Source organism: Podarcis bocagei (genome assembly GCF_964188305.1).
Source record: "Podarcis bocagei genome assembly, chromosome: 4".
In the NCBI taxonomy this organism is placed as follows: Eukaryota; Metazoa; Chordata; class Lepidosauria; order Squamata; family Lacertidae; genus Podarcis; species Podarcis bocagei.
In genome coordinates, this window is record NC_138128.1 from 2,519,018 (window position 1) to 2,540,734 (window position 21,717).

Below are 21,717 nucleotides of genomic sequence, written 5' to 3' on the forward strand. Positions count from 1 at the left end.
GCATAGCATAAAAAACCCCGTATTTTTTGCTCTATAAGACTCACTTTTTCCCTCCTAAAAAGTAAGGGGAAATGTGTGTGTGTCTTATGGAGTGAATGCAGGCTGTGCAGCTATCCCAGAAGCCAGAACAGCAAGAGGGATTGTTGCTTTCACTGCGCAGCGATCCCTCTTGCTGTTCTGGCTTCTGAGATTCAGAATATTTTTTTCCTTGTTTTCCTCCTCCAAAAACTAGGTGCGTCTTGTGGTCTGGTGCGTCTTATAGAGCGAAAAATATGGTATATACAACCAAAAACAGTATCCATGCCATGCCCCTCTTCAAGAGCACTGACTATTCCTCTACAGTTCTCCACGACATATTGTTCTGAGCAGAGATTCCCAACTTGGACAAATAGGGAAGATCAGAAAAGAGAAAGGCTTCTTTGTGCTAATGAGGAGAGGAGAATTTGTTTGACTCGAATTAGACCTAATATAAATGAGATTGCCTGGCAAAAGCAAGCTCACACCTCTCATCGAGTTTGTATAACAACTTAAGGAATGTATATAAGGGGCTCGTTTATCATTATATCGGGGAAATTATTCATCTTCTTGTGTAGCTGCATTGTTTTATACTTTATGGACGCCCCATGATCATATTATAAAGTAGTTGTGTTCTAGGTTATAAATCAAGCACTGCTAGGAATTCTCCACTCCGGAGAATTCACCCCCCCCCCTCCGGCAAAATGTATTTTTTATTAATTAAAAAAAAATGGTGCAGCATGAATATTTTTTTCTTCTGAAAGTGTGGCCAGGGGAAAAAAGTTTGAGAAAGTCACTTTCGGACCTGGCAAGGAGGTGGGGTTGCGGGCTTCACGCCCACCCCACATGCGCGGGGGCTGGCTGCAGCCCCCGCGAGACCGAGGGAATCCCGGGCGCGTCGTCTGCCCGGCCAGCCAATTGGGTGGCTGGGGGGCGTGGCCTGCCCTATTTAGGGCCAGCACAGCCGGGGCTCGTCCTCTTTTCTCTGCGCCAGCCATCCCGTTTTTCCACCCTCCCTCCCTTTAAGTAGGCTTCTGACTTTGCTATGGACTTTGGTCGGTCGCCGCAAGGGGCCTGGTCGGAATTTTTCCCAATTGGCAATTTCAGCCAATCGGTTTTTTGCCTACCTCGTAGCAACTCGTCACAACTCTTCGACATTGGCGGTTAGGCATTGGTAAGGAGGGGTTAAGAGGATGTGGGGGGGAGGAAACGCCATCACCTCCCCCCAAAAGCGAAGGGCAGTCCGATAAAGGATTCGGGGGGGCGTGGCCCTGTCTGAAGCCTATGGAGGTGTGGGCCTAAGGCACGCCCCCGAGCGGTGACCCGGGGGAACTCCTAGTCCACGTGCCTCAGCAGGACTCCCCCGTATGGTGTTAACCCTTGCCGGTCTTCAGCAATCGGGCTGGAGCCGGCTAGTTGATAGGACCAATGCCTAAGCCAATATCTCTCATTCCTGCAATCAATAAAGTTGTGGCCTAATTCGCCCATTAACCTTAATACTTGGTGTCCACTGTCTTTATTTCTCCCTGGTGGGGGGCGGGAACTCGCCCCGCAACCACTGGCCTACACTAATGAAACTATGGAACTCTCTGCCACAGGAAGCGGTGCTCACCACCAATTTGGATGGCTTTAAAAAGAGGGTTGGGAAAATCCATGGAGGAGAGGGCTACTGAAGGCTACTGGTCAGAGAGGGCTCTTGTGGTCAGATCCTGCTTCCTACAAGTATCTGGTTGGCCACTGTGAGAGCAATACACTGGTCTAGATGGGCCTTCTTATGTAACACTCTGTTGTCTTTGTCCATGGAGTTTTCTTGGCAGGGATACTGGAGCGGCTTGCTGGTTCCTGCTCCAGGCGGATCACATTTGGTAAAAACTCTCCACTATGACCTGTTCATCTTGGGTGGCCCTGCATGGCATAGCTCATAGCTTCTCTGAGTTATTCAAGCCCCTTCGCCACAGCAAGGCAGTGATCTATGAAGGGGCCTCTGAAGGACAGATTCTGAAGCTGAGGCTCCAAGACTTTGGTCACCTCATGAGAAGAAAAGACTCCCTGGAAAAGACCCTGATGTTGGGAAAGATGGAGGGCACAAGGAGAAGTGGACGACAGAGGACGAGATGGTTGGACAGTGTTCTCGAAGCTACCAGCATGAGTTTGACCAAACTGCGGGAGGCAGTGGAAGACAGGAGGGCCTGGCGTGCTCTGGTCCAGGGGGTCACGAAGAGTCGGACACGACTAAACAACAACAACATGTAACCCTCTGCAGTGCATAATCACAGAAGCACAGATTTACAGAGTTGGAAAGGGCTACGGGAGTCATCTAGTACACCCCCTGCAATGCAGGAATCTTTAACCTGATGCTAAACTCAAACCCATGACCCCAAGTTCCCGAGTCTCATGCTCTACTGACTGAGCTACCCCTCACAGCTGAAGAACCCCTGGCGCCGGGCGGCCATTCTCTCCAGCCTCCCTCTCCTGATTCTCGCTTCCCTTTTCTCATGCGCTGGTTCTGCCTTGCAGGGCGGTGCAACTCTGAGCAGAGACTACGCCCTTGAAGCGACGCAGCCAAAGACCGGGATAATTACAGTGCTCAGCAGCCCAGTTTACAAGGCAGCCTAAGTGCCGTCCCAAAATCAAAGTGGGAAATGGAGAGAGGGCTTTACTAGCGACTTAGTGAGATATTATTCATGCTTTTGAAGAGCGTTTTCTTTCCTGAGAGAGGGAGGCAAAGCTAGAATTAATGGACCCTTAGGCCCAAAGTATCCTGGCTATGTCTCATTTCCCCTCCCCAATCTTCCTCCCATCTCTCCTGGAAGTTTATTTCTTCACGCAGCACACCATTGAACTGTGGAACTCTCTCCCACAAGATGCACTGATGGCCATCAAACTAGATCACTTGAAAAGAGGACTGAATAAATTCATGGAGGAGAGCTATCAGCCACGACAACCACACCATATTTGGCCAGATAACCATCCACGATTTCCCCTGTCTTCCTGAAAGAGGCCTGTGTCCAATTCCTGCCCTGGGCTTTATTGTTGTTGTTGCTGCTGCTGCTCTCGTCAACCCTAAGGGCCAGCGTTGCAGACAATGCCTTTTGGCGATAATCCCACCGGGATTTTCGAATCTCCTCTTTGTGTTCCTCTAATTACCCGCATGGTTTCAGGAGATAAATCACTTAGGGGAAGCATTTCAGGCTGCGGGTTTGGGTGCTTCCTGCAATGAATCCCCTTTGCCGCAAAATGCATTTCGGAGGACATTCTAATGCGACACTTTAAGCAAAGAAACGGGTTTGGGAGTTAAGCAAGTGGGCAGCGACTACTGCTTAACGTGAATCGGCGAGATTGGGGAGGGAAGTCAAAAGTTGTGGGTCCAATAAGTGTGTGTGTGTGTCAGCCTCCCCACATTCCATGCACAAAATCTGACAGTGTTAGCATCTGAATCTTACTTCAAATCTGTAAAGGCAGCCTCCCCCCATCCTCCTCCTCACCAGAGGAAGGCAGGGCTCTTTAGAACAGACCACATGACAGAGTCCCTGGTTCTGGAGGCGGTTGGAGGATGGATGGCGACTAACAGATTGAGGTTGAATCCTGACAAGACAGAAGCACTGTTTTTTTGGGGGGAGGGGGTGGGCTGGTATGGAGGACTCCCTGGTCCTGAAAGGGGTAACTGTGCCCCTGAAGGACCAGGTGCGCATCCTGGGAGTCATTATGGACTTACAGATGTCCATGGAGGCTCAAGTCAATTCTGTGTCCAGGGCAGCTGTGTACCAGCTCCATCTGGTACGCAGGCTGAGACCCTACGTGCCTGCGGACTGCCTCGCCAGAGTGGTGCAGGCTCTGGTTATCTCTCGCTTGGACTACTGCAATGCGCTCTATGTGGAGCTACCTTTGAAGGTGATCTGGAAACTACAACTAATCCAGAATGCGACAGCTAGACTGGTGACTGGGAGCGGCCGCCAAGACCACATAACGCCGGTCCTGAAAGACCTACATTGACTCCCAGTATGTTTCCGAGCACAATTCCAAGTGTTGGTGCTGACCTTTAAAGCCCTAAACGGCCTCAGCCCAGTATACCTGAAGGAGCATCTCCACCCCCATCGTTCTGCCCGGACACTGAGGTCCAGCGCCGAGGGCCTTCTGGCGGTTCCTTCACTGCGAGAAGCAAAGTTACAGGGAACCAGGCAGAGGGCCTTCTCGGTAGTGGCACCTGCCCTGTGGAATGCCCCCCACCAGATCTCAAAGAGAAAAACAACTACCAGACTTTTAGAAGACATCTGAAGGCAGCCCTGTTTAGGGAAGCTTTCAATGTTTGACGGACTATTGTATTTTAATATTTTGTTGGAAGCCACCCAGAGTGGCTGGGGAAGCTCAGCCAGATGGGTGGGGTATAAATATTATATTATATTATATTATATTATATTATATTATATTATATTATATTATATTATATTATATTATATTATATTTTAAACAAAGCTAGGATAGTTCAGGACACTCATAGATAGGGGTGCAAGAAGGCATCAATGTCTCTTCTGATCTGGGTTTGCCACACACAGCTCTCTTTCAACTCTGCTGCAGTTTGACTTCTGACATAAAAAAGCTACCTTATCTGCCTTGCTCCTGTGGTGGAATTGTACACACTTAACTAATGAGCAGCCTGCTGTTCCATTCATTCCTATGCAAAGGAAACACAATGCAAAACTGGAGGGCATAATAAATGACATAGAATCACAGAATTGTAGAACAGGAAGGGACCGTGAGGGTCATCTAGTCCAATGAGCAAACGCTGGCCATTTTTGCTCCTCTTTCAGTTGGGATTCTCAGGCTTGCCAGCTCATAATCCACCTTAGATTTTGTGACTGGAGTGAGCAGATTCCCCCCTTTCTGTTGTGCTGCTGTTCCCTGACTTAGCTCTGCTCTGCAACTTTCAAAGGATGTGCGTGGCGCTGTGGTCTAAACCGCTGAGCCTCTTGGGCTTGCCAATCAGAAGGTCAGCAGTTTGAATGCCTACAACAGGGTGAGCTCCCGCTGCTCTGTCCCAGCTCCTGCCAATCTAGCAGTTCGAAAGCACACCAGTGCAAGTAGATAAATAGGTACCACTGTGGCGGGAAGGTAAACAGTGTTTCCATGCACTCTGGCTTCTGTCACAGCATCCCGTTGCGCCAGAAGCGGTTTAGTCATGCCGACCACATGACTTGGAAAGCTGTCTGTGGACAAACACTGGCTCCCTCAGCCTGAAAGCAAGATGAGCACCACAACCCCACCTTTACCTTTTACCTGCATCTTTGAACCAGCTCTTTAATTTAACCCAGGGACATTCTTTAAGCGGCTAACATTCTCCTTTCCCTTCTTCCCCCCACAACAAACACTCTGTGAGGTGAGCGGGGACTTCAGAGAAGTGTGACTAGCCCAAGGTCACCCAGCAGCTGAATGTGGAGGAGCGGAGACGTGAACCCGGTTCCCCAGATTACGTGACTACCGCTCTTAACCACTACACCACACTGGCTCTCAAGGACAGAGGTGGCCAGAGGATCAAAAAGCCCTGCTCCAAAGGAGGGAAAACGGCCTTTTATAATTGCCTCCTGAGAGGTACAGAGAAAGTGAGATGGAGTCAGACGTCACCAAGGGACTGATTTGGCATTATCTGGCTGGGCTGGGCTGGCAGGAACACACCAAACCCCTGAAGGGGCAGAAAGCACACCCTAAATAATCAGCATGACTCAGGTGCGAGGAGGGCATTTAACTAGATCCTCCTTTCAGCTCTTGGTTGGATGTTTATTTCTTATTTTAATTCTCAATCTGGAGGGGGGGGGCAATGGGGAGGCTGTAGCACCAAACCCACAAACTTGGCTCCCAGTGGCGTTTTCTCTTCCAACGTGATGGCAGCCATCTGCTTTCCTCCGCTGGGAGACTCGTGCCAGATTGACGAGCAAGACCAGGCACGCTCCGAATGGCATCGCCAATCCAGAACGTCCCGGCTTCTCTCTTCCCTGCACCCCGTCCAACAGAACGGATCCTTGAATCATCACAAAGTGGGGAGGAACCAAAAAAAGCCAACCAGCTCAGCCCCTTCCTCAACACACCAACCCAGGATGTAATCGAAATTGAAACACGCAGAATATCAGGAGAGCCTGCTAGATCAGGCTGCGGGGCCCATCTTCCCCAACATCCTGTCCTCACAGTGGCCAACAAGATGCCTCAATGGGAAATCTCCAGGATTCGAACACAGCTCCCCACTCCTGTGGTTTTCGCCAACTGGTGTTTGGAAGCCTTTCTGTGTCTGACCATGGCGACACAGCATTAGCCATCACAGCCAACAGCCATCAGTGGTATAAATCCACTACAAATGGTCTGTGGTCATTTCACTGACATGTTGCATAAGACCCCCACAAAAGCAATAAACCAGTCTGGAGGGCTCTAAGACTTCCTTTTCCTAGCTCGAAAACTTCTAACCAAGTTGGGGGCTGCACTCATGTCCAACTTGTGGCCTTCACAATGGGGCATCTGCTGAGTCACTGTGAGAACAGGATGGTGGATAGAATAGAATAGAATCAGAATTAGAATTCCATTATTACGGTCACAGACCAGTTCCGGCTCACTTACAATATCAGGAAAATCATAAAACACAACAGGAATACATTGAATTGCAATTTGGTATAACAGAGACCACCATGTAAGGATACCATCAGAATAAATGACAGCCAGTTGCCACAACAAAATGGCAAACTCCAAAAGTTCTTCAGAAGACAACTGACAAAGACTAGACTTCAGCAAAGCCAAAGCCAACTTTAGCCTTCTAACATGGAATGTCGCAAGCTGGCCTAAAAAGGCATCTGACCTGTCCTTTGTTAAATTCATCCAAGGTTATGACATCGTATTTTTACAGGAGACATGGAGTACAAGTGAAATGCCGTATTTTTCGCTCTATAAGACGCACCAGACCATAAGACGCACCTAGTTTTTGGAAGAGGAAAACAAGGAAAAAAAATATTCTGAATCCCAGAAGCCAGGAAAGCAGGACTCCAGCAATTTAGCTCCAGGGACCACACATTTGCTCCATAAGACACACAGACATTTCCCCTTAGTTTTTAAGAGGAAAAACGTGCGTCTTATGGAGCGAAAAATATGATAGATGTCAACGGTTTTTCCTCATTCTACCTCTCAGGATCACCAAGAATAGAATAGAATCTTAGAACCAGAGAGTTGGAAGGGACCCTGAGGGTCATCTAGTCCAACCCCCTGAAATGCAGGAATATGCAGCTGTCCCATACTGGGATCGAACCTGCAACCTTGGTGTTATCAGCGCCATGCTCTTAACAAATGAACTAAGGATGTCTGGGCCTTTGGCCTGATAGGAAATTAAGAGGACCCTACTGAATCAGACCATAGGGTGCCCATCTCACCACGCATCCTGTGGCCGGTCAGATACCCTTCTGGGAAACCCCCAAGCAGAACTGGAGCCCAAGAGCTCTCTCCCCTCCTATGGCGCAGGAAACAGTGATGGCCATTGACTTGGATGGCTTGCAAAGAAGATCCATTAAATTCATGGAGGAGGGGGAAGAGAGGGCTATCGATGGCTCTAGCAAGGCTGGTTCTGCTCTGCCCCCACGGATGGAGGCAGCTTCTGAATCCTGGTTTCTGGAGACCACGGGAGGTGAGAGCTGCTCTTGCTCTGGGATCCTGCTTGCTGGTTTCCCATTGGGGTATCTGGTCCTGCTCTGTAAGAACAGGAGGGCGGACTAGATGGGCCTGATCCAGCAGACTCTCCCTGTGTTCTTATGCTTGCATTGACCCCTGGCTGCAGCCCTCCTGCAGATGCTCCCACAGGTTGACCCTGGAGCTTTCTGCATCCAAATAGGTCCTCTGGTGACAGCAGTCACGAAATTAAAAGACGCCTGCACCTTGGGAGAAAGGTGATGGCAAACCTAGACAGCACCTTAAAAAGCAGAGACATCACCTTGCCAACAAAGGTCCATATAGTTAAAGCTATGGATTTCCCAGTAGTGATGTATGGAAGTGAGAGCTGGACCATAAAGAAGGCTGATCGCTGAAGAATGGATGCTTTTGAATTATGGTGCTGGAGGAGACTCTTGAGAGTCCCATGGACTGCAAGAAGATCCAACCTCTCCATTCTGAAGGAAATCAGCCCTGAGTGCTCACTGGAAGGACAGATCCTGAAGCTGAGGCTCCAAGACTTTGGCCACCTCCTGAGAAGAGAAGACTCCCTGGAAAAGACCCTGATGTTGGGAAAGATGGAGGGCCCAAGGAGAAGGGGATGACGGAGGACGAGATGGTGGGACAGTGTTCTCGAAGCTACCAGCATGAGTTTGACCAAACTGCAGGAGGCAGTGGAAGACAGGAGTGCCTGGCATGCTCTGGTCCAGGGGGTCACGAAGAGGCGGACATGACTAAATGACTCAACAACAAAAGGTCCTCTGTTCCCTAAGCTACAACCTCTTCTCAGTGCTTGGGGCCATCTGAGCATCTCAGGCATGCCCATTAAGTCTTATACAATCTGAGAGCTGTCTCCACGCCAGCCCCAAATCTCTTGCAATGCTATACAGTGGGGTGGAAGACTCTTAGATTGCGCACATGCCATCCTTGGGCCAGCGAGGGTGGGCTAGAGGAAGGACAGGAATCCTGTATCCCTTCCAGCAAACACAAGGACCCTGGCCAGCAAATTCTCCCCGGCCTTAGAATTTGTACTCTCTCCGGGGTGAATATTTAGAGCCCTCAAGGGCAGAGCAAGGAGAAAATGGTTTGACATGTTGCCTGGAAATAACCCTTGGGAGCGCCTTCGTTCTCGTTGCACGCCCCCCTCCCTTGGGGACATCCATCCCTCCTGTAGCCAGAGGGAAGACTGCCACCTGCTGAAGAACAGAGTGAAACTCAGCTGCAGTCTTGCCTAATCCCCTGTCCAAAACCCAGCAGGCACCCAGCCTTCTCAAGAGCATGAGATCACTAGCCAAGGGCATTTTGGCTCTCTGTGAACAGCATTGCCTCATCCGTGGAATAATGGGTGGTACAGACTTCCCCATACTCTTTGGCTTACAAAATCTCAATTCCCCCCCCCCAAACACACACACGCAAAAAGGATAGATTATTCTCTCTGACATAAGCTCATGTGTGAGTTGCCTGCAGCAAACACTCCTTTGCAGAGGTGGGAGGCCATCTCTTCTCAAACATGGCAAGTCTGTAGCACAGGTACTGTGCTTGTCCACTGCCCCACTGCGCCAAACTAGGCCTTAATCTACCATGGGGCATGTTGTACATTGTGACTGCAAGCTGGGTCTTGGGAGGTAGAGAAAGAACCCCAGAAATGATTCTAACCAGCTCCAAAGGACTTGTGTGATGACCAAATCTAAGTCTTGGTTTTCTCTCATTTCCGTATTTTCCCAGTCTTAAGTTCACTACTCTACACCAGTTGGCAATTTATTTATTTTTATTTTTTAAAAAAGCAAATTCAGAAGCACATTAGTGCATATTTACAGTAATAGTGTGTACACAAGTTTTGTATAATTGCTATATGCACTTTTTGCAATGCAATTTCCCCTTATCTAATGCACTTTGCATGCTGCTTTCACTAATAGGTGCATTTATGTACACATTACTTGGTTGGAGAAGTGAACTGCAAAATTCAGAGAAGTGTGGATTTTGAAGGGTGGTTGTGCTTTGTTTCAGAAAGCGTGTAGTCTTGAACCCATCAGTGTTTTATACACTAACACCCATGCCAAGAGAGGCAGACTCTTGACCCAAGGAATATTCAGAGTGTGCGTGGCCTATCTCAGTCTTAAACCCCTGGGGCAGGATAGGACCATCAGGTTACACCACTGCTGAAAGAGTTGCATTGCCTGCCAGCGAGTTCTGGGGCTAAAGACAAGGTGCTGGTAAAGGTAAAGGTAAAGGGACCCCTGACCATTAGGGCCAGTCATGGCCGACTCTGGGGTTGCGGCGCTCATCTCTCTTTATTGGCCGAGGGAGCCGGCGTACAGCTTCCGGGTCATGTGGCCAGCATGACTAAGAGGCTTCTGGCGAACCAGAGCAGCGCATGGAAACACCATTTGCCTTCCCGCTGGAGCGGTACCTATTTATCTACTTGCACTTTGACGTGCTTTCAGACTGCTAGGTTGCCACTATCCAAGGCCCTATATATACCTTGGGAACCAAGGAGACCCTGCTGGATTAGGCGAAAGAGGGACCATTCTAGTCATCCTGTTCTCACAGTGGCCAACCTGATGGGAAATCCACAAGCAGGATTCAAACACAGCTCTCCCGTTCTCTGGTTTCCAGCAACGGATATTCAGAAGCATTGCTGCCTTCCATTGTTCAGGCAGAGCAGAGAAACCCTGTCTAGTACCCTGATAGCTTTATCCTTCTTGAATTTATCTAATACATGTAGAGCAGGGGTGGTCAACTTCCAAGAGACTGCGATCTGCTCACAGAGTTAAAAACTGGCAGTGATCTACCCCCTTTTGGGGGGTTCAGGAGCTTTTTTTTTTAGGAAGGAAAGCCCTGCTTTTGGTGGTTCAGGTCATTTTAGGGGTGCAGGGCAAAGATGTTGAGCCTTTTTTAGGGGAGTCAAAGTTTTTTACAGTAGCTTCTTTGGGGGGAGCCACTGATCGACAGACGTCCAGTGATCTACCGGTAGTTCCCAATCTACCTGTTGGACAAGCATGGATTTGAGACCCACCATGGGCAAAAAGATTTCTGCATTGCAGGGGATTGGGCTAGGAGACCCTCATGGCCCCTTCCAACAGTTCTACAATTCTATGATTTTCCTTCTTTTCCAGAAGCCCTGCCTCTAAACAATCTCCAGGTGCTGGGCAGATCTGCAAACCACTCTCCCTTTGGAACCCATTTCCAGGTATGGGAGAGTCACTGCAAGGTCACTTGTGAGAGGAGGCCAAATGTTTGAATAAGTTAATCTCTGCAGCATTCAGGTGTGCCAAGCTGACTGCTTCCGTTTCCATTATGTGACCAGGATGCCTTCTTCCCCTCTTACCTTAGCACAACACGGCCACAACAACCCCACCAGCTTGGCCTCGCCACTCGGAAACCAAGTTTGGGCACGTCCCGAGGAGAGTCAGTAAGAGGAGCCCGACTTTGGCATGCGGTGGGCAGAGCAATTTGGGAACAGTGACCTCAATCCAATTCTCTCTCTCCCTCCCCACCTTTCCACCAGCCCAAGGAAGCGAGAGATGGCTGGCATGGGGAGGGCGATTTTGCACAGCACTTGGGAAACGTAGCTTAACTGGAACCCGCAGCTCAACTGGTCAGGAGTCTCAGGCCCCCTTTTGCTATGTTAAACTGGAAGATCCTTGGGGCAGGGAATCAGTCTTCTGGGAGCATGTTAGTCTGTAAAGTGCAGCACCTGGTAATTGCTTTCCGGAAAGAGCATTATTTATATGCTTGCATTTTTGTTTGGTAAGCTGTTTCAAGCAACTTGTTTCTAGAGGGGGAAAGTTTATTCGTAAACTGATATGAATATATTAATGTCCACCAACAATTCTGGAATATTAAAACCAGAACTTTCTCCTAGCACATGAACCTGATTCTGCCTATTTCTTGGGGAGAGGCTACATTCCACATTGCACTATTATCAAACTATTATTATTATTATTTCCGTTGTACCTTGGAAGTCGAACAGAATCAATTCTGGAAGTCCGTCCGACTTCCAAACATTTGAAAACCAAATCACAGCTTCTGACTGGCCGCAGAAAGCTCCTGCAACCAATCAGAAGCTGCGGAAACCTCATCGGACGTTCAGCTTCCAAAACTAGTTTGCAAACTGGAGCAGTCACTTCCGACGTTCGGGAGCCAAAACGTTCAGGAACTAAGCTGTTCGAAAACTAAGGTATGAGACTGTATTATTATTACAACTTGTCATGTGCTTTGGATAGCTCAGTTGGTTAGTGTGGTGCTGATAACACCAAGGTTGCAGGTTTGATTCCGGTATGGGAAAGCTGCATATTACCTAATTACGACTAAGTGACTTACATTTAAAATGTAAGACCCTAATAAGAGGCTGCTGGGTCAGGCCAGGGGCCCCTTCAGTCCAGCACCCTGTTCTCTCAGCACCCAACCAGATGCCTGCAGGAAACCCCCTAGCAGGATTTGAACACAAGAGCCCTCTCCCATCCCGGGGCTTCCAGGAAATGATAGTCCTCTCCTCCATCAATTTGTCCAATCCTCTCTTAAAGCCCTCCAAGTAGCACTCCCCAGGCAGGAGGGTAAAAGCAGAGTCTTCTTTGTGCACTTGAAGATGTGCTGTGTCCCCCTGAAGAGTGCAGAGTGCAGAGACTTGCTCAAAACTGGGCATCTTCTGCGAGAGAGGATTGCCCCCAGATGCACACAGCAAAACGAAACCTGGCATTTTTAAAACAAACAGGAAAGGAAGGGCCTTTTCAAACTGGGAAATGAAAAGAGCAGCCTGCAAAAATCACAAGGCGTTGGGTGTTGGAAGCGAAGGTAAGAAGCCTCTTCCACGACTGGAATGTGTGCTGTGTTCAAACTTGTCCGTGCCATTCACATGCAGCCATTCATAAGAACCTCGGCAATTATTTTCTTAAGGACCGTGTATTATGATGAAGATTATCTTTTTAATATATATTTTAAAAGCAAACCTCGTGATGCCTGGAACGGCGTATAATTACCGCATAACCCTAAACCCAGAAAATGTTGGGAGTGGAGCCTAGGAGAGTCTGCCCCACCAAAGTCTCCCTCCTCTTTTGCCAGGTCCATTTGCTTCGCCCACCGCTGAGTCTCCTTCGCTGGAACAGGGGAGTTTTGCCAGCTGCGTAGTCTCTCCAGAGGGAGCCTTTAACAAAGGAGCTGGAGGAGGCTCAGGGAAGGGCAACCAAATTGATTGACGGGATGGAGAAACTCCCCACCAAGAGGAACGGCTACAACATTTGGGGCTTTTCAGTTAAGAGAAAAGGCCGGGCGGAGGAGACATGCAATGGGCATCCAGTGAAGAAGGATGCTGGAAGATTTAGGACAGATAAAAGGAAGTCCTTCTTCATAGGCCTCTCCTGGTATGCCCCGCGGAGGACCTTAAGGTCCACAAATGCAACATTTCTGAGGTCCCAGGTCTCAAGGTGGTTAGATTGGTCTCAACTAGAGCCAGGGCCTTTTCAGTACTGGCCCCAACTTGGTGGAACGCTCTGTCACAAGAGACCAGGGCCCTGCGGGACTTGACATCTTTCTGCAGGGCCTGCAAGACAGAGCTGTTCCGCCTGGCCTTTGGTTTGGACTCAGTCTAACCCTTATGTTTCCCTCCCCTTATGGTCTTGATCTATGGGCTACTTTTAAAATGAATTTTTTCAATTTCATTGTTCCGCAAGGGACAATGACAGTAAAGATATCGTAATCGAGGCTGCATTTTAAATTGCATTTTAAATTGGTTTTTTCCCCTAATATGTTTTTACTGTTTTTACTGTAATTTTACTGGTCTTAGCCACCCTGAGCCCAGCTCTGGCCAGGGAGGACGGGGTATATATATATATTTAATTATTAATTATTATTATAGAATCATAGAATTTTAGAGTTGGGAGGTACATCCAAGGGTCATCTAGTCCAACCCCCTGCAATGCAGGGATCTCAGCTGACAGATGGCCATGACAGATGGCCACCCAACCTCTGCTTAAAAGCCTCCAAGGAAGGAGAGTCCACAAAGTGATGCTTTAGTTGAGATCCATGCACTGCAGCAGGTTGGACTGGATGACCTCTGGGGTCCCTTCCAGCTTTACGATTCTGTGATTCATAGAATCATAGAATCCTAGAATCCTAGAGTTGGAAGCGACCACAAGGGCCATCGAGTCCAACCCCCTGCCAAGCAGGAAACACCATCAGAGCACTCCTGACATATGGATGTCAAGCCTCTGCTTAAAGACCTCCAAAGTAGGAGACTCCACCACACTCCTTGGCAGCAAATTCCACTGTCGAACAGCTCTTACTGTCAGGAAGTTCTTCCTAATGTTTAGGTGGAATCTTCTTTCGTGTAGTTTGGATCCATTGCTCCGTGTCCGCTTCTCTGGAGCAGCAGAAAACAACCTTTGTCCCTCCTCTATGTGACATCCTTTTATATATTTGAACATGGCTATCATATCCCCCCTTAACCTCCTCTTCTCCAGGCTAAACATGCCCAGCTCCCTTAGCCGTTCCTCATAAGGCATCGTTTCCAGGCCTTTGACCATTTTGGTTGCCCTCCTCTGGACACGTTCCAGTTTGTCAGTGTCCTTCTTGAACTGTGGTGCCCAGAACTGGACACAGTACTCCATGAACATTCAGGCTCCATTTCAGCAGTGAATATCAAAAGCAGGTTGGAGCCATCACAACCTCCTCCCTCCCCCCCCCCCGAATAATCACGCTGACCACCTGCAGGTGTGTGCCTCACCTGTCCAAGGACTTCTCAGGAAAGGTGAAAGGGCCCAGGCAGATGCGGTTGATGTAGCTCAGGGGGACTCTCTGCAGCTCCAAGCACTTCAGCATGATGAAGTCGTATTTGCAGACCAGGAGGGCGGAGTCTGTGATGACCACGACACGCTCCTTCTCGTTGTTCCAGTGGTCTATCCTGGAGCAGGGCAAAGAAAGGAGACCCAGCGTAGTTCATTTATTGAATAAAGTTTATATACCACTATAACAGAGGAGAAAACCTCAAAGCGGTTTGCAAAACAAGATAATGCAATAATTTTTAGAAAATGCCACCATGTTTGAAAACGTACAGAAAACTAGAACCGCAATAGAAGAGGTGAAAACAAATTAAAACTCCCTCAAACTTTCTCAGTGTGGGTAGGCTTGCCCAAATAAGAATGTCTTCAGCGAGTCCAAAAAGCGTGCAGTGAAGGTGCAATGAAGGTGTCAATAAGCAGGGAGTTTCAAAGTGTTGCCAAAGTGCCAATTCCATCACTCCAGGTGCTCAGGTAGGAGCATATGGGGTAAGACGATCTCACAGGTAGACTGGTCCCAAGTAGTGAAGGGTTTTGTATACTAATAGTAACGCCTTGTTTTTTTGTTTTAGATGCTTTATTGGTTTTTTAAAAAGCAAACAAAAGTTTGTCCTGAGAAATAAAATCGGTAATAAGTGTTACATCCAATCACAATAAATTCTTCTTTCTTCTATAATGACTTCCTGTCACAACACCATGCACCTACTACTTATCTTGTCCATTTTGTTGTTGTTGTTGTTGTTTAGTCGTGTCTGCCTCTACGTGACCCCCTGGACCAGAGCACGCCAGGCACTCCTGTCTTCCGCTGCCTTCTGCAGTTTGGTCAAACTCATGCTGGCCGCTTTGAGGACACTGTCCCACCATCTCGTCCTCTGACGTTTCCTTCTTCTTGTGCCCTCCATCTTTCCCAGCATCAGGGTCTTTTCCAGGGAGTCTTCTCTTCTCATGAGGTGGCCAAAGTATTGGAGCTTCAGCTTCAGGATGTGGCCTTCCAGTGAGCACTCAGGGCTGATTTCCTTCAGAATGGAGAGGTTGGATCTTCTTGCAGTCCATGGGACTCTCAAGAGTCTCCTCCAGCACCAGAATTCAAAAGCATAAATCCTTCAAGAGCCAGTGTAGTGTAGTGGTTCAGAGTGGTGGATTTGTGATCTGGTGAACCGGGTTCGCTTCCTCGCTCCTCCACATGCAGCTGCTGGGTGACCTTGGGCTAGTAACACTTCTCTGAAGTCTCTCAGCCTCACTCACCTCACAGAGTGTTTGTTGTGGGGGAGGAAGGGAAAGGAGAATGTTAGCCGCTTTGAGACTCCTTTGGGCAGTAATAAAGCGGGATATCAAATCCAAACTCTTCTTCGGCGATCAGCCTTCTTTGTGGTCCAGCTCTCATTTCCATACATCACTACTGGGAAAACCATAGCTTTAACTATACGGATCTTTGTTGGCAAGGTGATGTCTCTGCTTTTTAAGATGCTGTCTAGGTTTGTCATTGCTTTCCTCCCAAGAAGCAGGCATCTTTTAATTTCGTGACTGCTGTCACCATCTGCAGTGATCATGGAGCCCAAGAAAGTAAAATCTCTCACTGCCTCCAATTCTTCCCCTTCTATTTGCCAAGAGGTGATGGGACCAGTGGCCATGATCTTCATTTTTTTGATGTTGAGCTTCAGACCATATTTTGAGCTCTCCTCTTTCACCCTCATTCAAAGGTTCTTTAATTCCTCCTCACTTTCTTCCATCAAGGTTGTGTCATCTGCCTATCTGAGGTTGTTGATATTTCTCCTGGCAATCTTAATTCCAGATTGGGATTCATCCAGTCCAGCCTTTTGCATGATGAATTCTGCATATAAGTCAAATAAGCTGGGGCTTAATATACAGCCTTGCCGTACTCCTTCCCCAATTTTGAACCAATCAGTTGTTCCATATAGCTTTGTTAATTTTCATTACTAACATTATTCTATAAATGTCCACATAATCACAGAAGTCATTCAAGGCCTGCCGTTGACGTCATATTACTACAGTATTCCTTAAGGTACTTTTTTGTACATGTCCCATTTTTTTATAAATGTTTGAGCGCTATGACCTCTCAGTTTCCCTGTCACTTTTGACAATTCAACGTACAACAGTTTCTAATTGTAGCACCTTGATCTCGGGCCAGCAGCAGATCTCTGAGCCCAAGTGTTGCATGCTGCCAAGGCCTCCTGCCTGTCAGCAATCGTGCTGCAGCATTCTGCACTGACTGCAGCTTCTGGATCAATCCCAAGGGAAGCCCCAGATGGAGAGCATTGCGGCAATCCAGTAACCAATGCGCAAACTACGGTGGCCAGGCTCTCTCGGTCCAGGAATGGCCCTAGCTGTCAACGCAGCCCCGGTTGAACTTTGGCAGACCGAAGGAAGGAATGAGCTGTTAACATAGAATCACTGAATTGTTGAGTGGGGAGCGACCTCTCAAGGGTCATCTAGTCCAACCCGCTGCAACGCATGGGAAAGGGGGATCTCAGAACAGCAGCATTTAGGTTTGTGTGTTGTTTGGGGGAGTCTGAGTTAGGAAAGCTCACGCAAAAAGAGGAGGCAAACTGAATTTCCTTCCCCCTCCTTGGTTGCACCAGGCTGGCAAATGGTGCCTTCCGGGCTCTGCGAAAACCATCTCCTCTTGCAAAATCTTTTTAATTTGATATAGCGGAAGAGATCTTTCATTCTGCATAATTAGCATTATCAGAAACAAATTTGCCAATTTGTGTCAGGAGTTCTGAGTTCCAACGTGATTTGCCATTGGAGATTTCTAAGCAGAGGTTGGGTGATTATTCAGGGATCATTTAGCTGTGATTTCTGTGTTGCTGGGCGTTGGACTAGATAAGCCTTAGGGTCCCTTCCAATGCCAAGATTCTGCGATTCTGTGTTCATGAATTCATTCTTTTTTTGCACCATCTAGTAAACCTTCACACCCCTGCCTCATTCACAAGGTCTTCATTCCTTCTTCTTTCTTTAAATGCTTTATTGGTTGAAAACTTTATAACAGAAATATGCAATAGAAGTTATAGGCAAAATAAGAAATGAACCATTATTCATTCTTTTACTAATACTTGGTTTGCACATCCATTTGTGATTAAATTTGACAAGACCTCCAATCTTCCCCTTGTGTTCCCGAATTAAGTTCCTTAAATACATGCTTAAGCTTTACTTTCTCTATGTTATTTGACTTATATAAATTTAATTTTATAAAATTATCCTACTTACACAACGAAGCTCAATCAAGACCTGCCAAAGGATTAGAATCATAGAATCATAGAATCCTAGAGTTGGAAGAGACCACAAGGGCCATCGAGTCCAACCCCCTGCCAAGCAGGAAACACCATCAGAGCACTCCTGACATATGGTTGTCAAGCCTCTGCTTAAAGACCTCCAAAGAAGGAGACTCCACCACACTCCTTGGCAGCAAATTCCACTGTCGAACAGCTCTTACTGTCAGGAAGTTCTTCCTAATGTTTAGGTGGAATCTTCTTTCTTGTAGTTTGGATCCATTGCTCCGTGCCCGCTTCTCTGGAGCAGCAGAAAACAACCTTTCTCCCTCCTCTATGTGACATCCTTTTATATATTTGAACATGGCTATCATATCACCCCTTAACCTCCTCTTCTCCAGGCTAAACATGCCCAGCTCCCTTAGCCGTTCCTCATAAGGCATCGTTTCCAGGCCTTTGACCATTTTGGTTGCCCTCCTCTGGACACGTTCCAGTTTGTCAGTGTCCTTCTTGAATTGTGGTGCCCAGAACTGGACACAGTACTCCAGGTGTGGTCTGACCAGAGCAGAATACAGTGGCACTATTACTTCCCTTGATCTAGATGCTATACTCCTATTGATGCAGCCCAGGATTGCATTGGCTTTTTTAGCTGCCGCGTCACACTGTTGGCTCATGTCAAGTTTGTGGTCAACCAAGACTCCTAGATCCTTTTCACATGTACTGCTCTCAAGCCAGGTGTCACCCATCTTGTATTTGTGCCTCTCATTTTTTTTTGCCCAAGTGCAATACTTTACATTTCTCCCTGTTAAAATTCATTTTGTTTGTTTTTGCCCAGTTCTCTAATCTGTCAAGGTCGTTTTGAAGTGTGATCCTGTCCTCTGGGGTGTTAGCCACCCCTCCCAGTTTGGTGTCATCTGCAAATTTGATCAGGATGCCCTTGAGTCCATCATCCAAGTCGTTGATAAAGATGTTAAATAAGACCGGGCCCAAGACAGAACCCTGTGGCACCCCACTAGTCACTCTTCTCCAGGATGAAGAGGAACCATTGATGAGCACCCTTTGGGTTCGGTCAGTCATCCAGTTACAAATCCACTGAGTGGTAGCAGAGTCAAGACCGCATTTTACCAGCTTCTTTACAAGAATATCATGGGGCACCTTGTCAAATGCCTTGCTGAAATCAAGATAGGCTATATCCACTGAGTTCCCTTCATCTACCAGGCTTGTAATTCTGTCAAAAAATGAGATCAGGTTAGTCTGACATGACTTATTTTTCAGAAATCCATGCTGACTATTGGTGATCACAGCATTCCTTTCTAGGTGCTCACAGACTGTTTGCTTAATGATCTGCTCCAGAATCTTCCCTGCTATTGATGTCAGACTGACTGGGCGGTAATTATTTGGGTCCTCTCTTTTCCCCTTTTTGAAAATAGGGACAACATTTGCCCTCCTCCAGTCTGCCGGGACTTCGCCTGTTCTCCAGGAATTCTCAAAGATGACTGCCAGTGGTTCTGAGATCACATCTGCCAGTTCTTTTAATACTCTTGGATGCAGTTCATCTGGCCCTGGAGACTTGAATACATCTAAACTAGCCAAATATTCTTGTACTGTCTCCTTAGTTATTCTGGGCTGTGTTTCCTTTGTTGAATCATTTGCTCCAAATTATTCAGGTCGGGCATTGTTTTCTTTATCAGAGAAGACTGAGGCAAAGAAGGCATTGAGGAGTTCAGCCCTTTCTGTGTCCCCTGTTTGCATTTCACCATCTTCTCCTCTGAGTGACCCCACTGTTTCTTTGTTCTTCCTTTTGCTACGAACATACCCATAAAAGCCTTTTTTGTTGCTTTTAACCTCTCTAGCAAGCCTGAGTTCATTCTGTGCTTTAGCTTTTCTGACTTTGTGTCTACACGTTCTGGCTATTTGTTTGAATTCCTCTTTGGTGGTTTCCCCCCTTTTCCATTTTTTGTACACATCCTTTTTTAATCTTAATTCAGTTAAAAGTTCTTTAGATAGCCACCCTGGCTTCTTTAGGCACCTTCCATGTTTCCGTCTCATTGGTATTGCCTGACGTTGTGCTTTTACTATCTCCCTCTTAACAAACTCCCAGCCATCATGAACTCCCTTTCCTTTTAGTATTTCTGTCCATGGGATCTCACCCAGCACTTCCCTAAGTTTTATGAAGTCGGCTTTCTTAAAGTCAAGAAATTGAGTCCTAGTATGCTTGGCTGCTCCTTTCCGCTGTATAGTAAACTTCAGAAGAGCATGATCACTCGCGCCTAATGATCCTTCCACTTCTACCCCACTAACCAGGTCATCAACATTGGTTAGGACCAGATCTAAAATGGCTGTTCCTCTTGTTGCTTCTCCCACTTTCTGGACAATGAAGTTGTCTGCAAGGCCAGTGAGGAATCTGTTTGACCTTATGCTCTTGGCTGAGTTTGACGTCCAACAAATATCCGGGTAATTGAAGTCCCCCATTACTACTATCTCCCTTCCTTTTGCATGCTTGGCCATCTGTTCCAGGAAGGCATCATCTATGTCCTCCGTTTGGCTTGGGGATCTATAGTAAACTCCCACAATGAGGTCTCTGTTATTCTTCTCTCCCTTAATTTTGACCCAAATGCTCTCACATTGGCTTTGAGGTTCTAAATCTTGGATCTCTTCACAGGTATACACATCCCTGACATATAACGCCACTCCTCATCCTTTCTTGTCTGGTCTGTTTCTCTGAAATAGATTGTATCCCCCCATTATTACATTCCAATCGTGGGACTTATCCCACCAGGTTTCAGTGATGCCTATTATGTCATATTTAGTTTGCTGTACCAAGAGCTCAAGCTCATCTTGTTTATTTCCCATGCTTTGCGCATTAGTGTACAGACATTGAAGTCCATTAATCATTCCCCCGTGTCTCTTATTTAAGGATTTTTTCCTCCCACCACTAGGTCCGCGTGCTGTTTGCTCCATTTGGTCTATGACATTTGGATGATCATCTTCATTAATTGATAGACTCCTACCTTCAGGAGCACTGTCTCCCTCCCCCACATTAGTCAGTTTAAAGCCCTCCTGATGAGGTTTCTGAGATTTTTGGCAAAAACATTCCTCCCAACCGTTGTGAGGTGCAGCCCATCACTTGCCAGAAGTCCATCTTCAAGAAACTGCAGTCCGTGATCTAAGAATCCAAACCGTTCCTGTTCACTTCCACTATTTTCCCCTCTCTCCCCGGGCCACGTCGTTCAACTGGGAGGACAGACGAGATGACAATTTGTGCATTTAGTTGCTTCAATTTCCTGCCGAGAGCCTCGTAGTCTCTTTTGATCTTCTGGAGGCTATTGCTTGCAGTGTCATTGGTTCCCACATGAACCAAGAGGAAGGGGTATTTGTCAGTGGGTTTTATGATTCCTTGCAGTCGTTCAGTTACATCTTGGATCTTAGCCCCGGGGAGACAGCACACTTCCCGAGACATCTTGTCAGGCCCACAGATCACTGCTTCTGTTCCCCTCAGTAGGGAATCCCCTATCACCACTACACGCCTCCTCTTGGGTTTGGTCGGGGTTCTTCCGTGAGCTGTCCGTTCCAAGGTCGCCTGCACATTCCCTGAGGACTGACTTTGCTGCTCGTCTTCATATACCTGATCGACTGTAATGAGGGAGAGATCCTCAAATGGAGTCTGCTCTTCGTCTTCAATGCTAGGGGAGAGGACCTCAAAGCGATTGTGTATTTCTAAACAATCAGAGTGAACCCTGGGCCTCCTACTTCTTTGAGTCACGTTTCTCCATATATCTGGCTCCTGTGTTGATGAACTAGCCTCCTTCTCAGGGGAGTCCCCTGTCTCCTCCTTGGTGGGGACGGTGTGCTCTGTTGCTTCCAAGAAGAGCTCCAGCTCTCTAATTCTTTGGAGCGTAGCTACACGTTCCTCCAGTTGCTGGACTTTGTCTTTTAAAAGGGCAATCAACATGCAATTGCTGCAGGTGAAGCTGCCTGCAACCTTTGGCAAGATGGCAAACATTGCGCAGGAATCGCAGGCGACTGCA

At 47.5% G+C, this 21,717-nt stretch overlaps 1 protein-coding gene and 1 long non-coding RNA gene across 3 annotated transcripts in view; both read right to left on the reverse strand.

Moving 5' to 3' along the window:
- Positions 1–21,717, reverse strand: part of TPRG1 (tumor protein p63 regulated 1) — a 52,999-nt gene that overhangs the window by 16,556 nt on the left and 14,726 nt on the right. For both annotated transcript variants that reach the window (XM_081190658.1, XM_081190659.1), the window contains exon 4: positions 14,408–14,584. In XM_081190658.1, coding sequence (XP_081046784.1) covers positions 14,408–14,584 — 177 coding nt within the window. The remainder of the gene's footprint in view (positions 1–14,407; positions 14,585–21,717) is intronic.
- The window catches only part of LOC308585239, a 49,136-nt gene that overhangs the window by 16,556 nt on the left and 10,863 nt on the right, over positions 1–21,717 (reverse strand). The window lies entirely within an intron of this gene.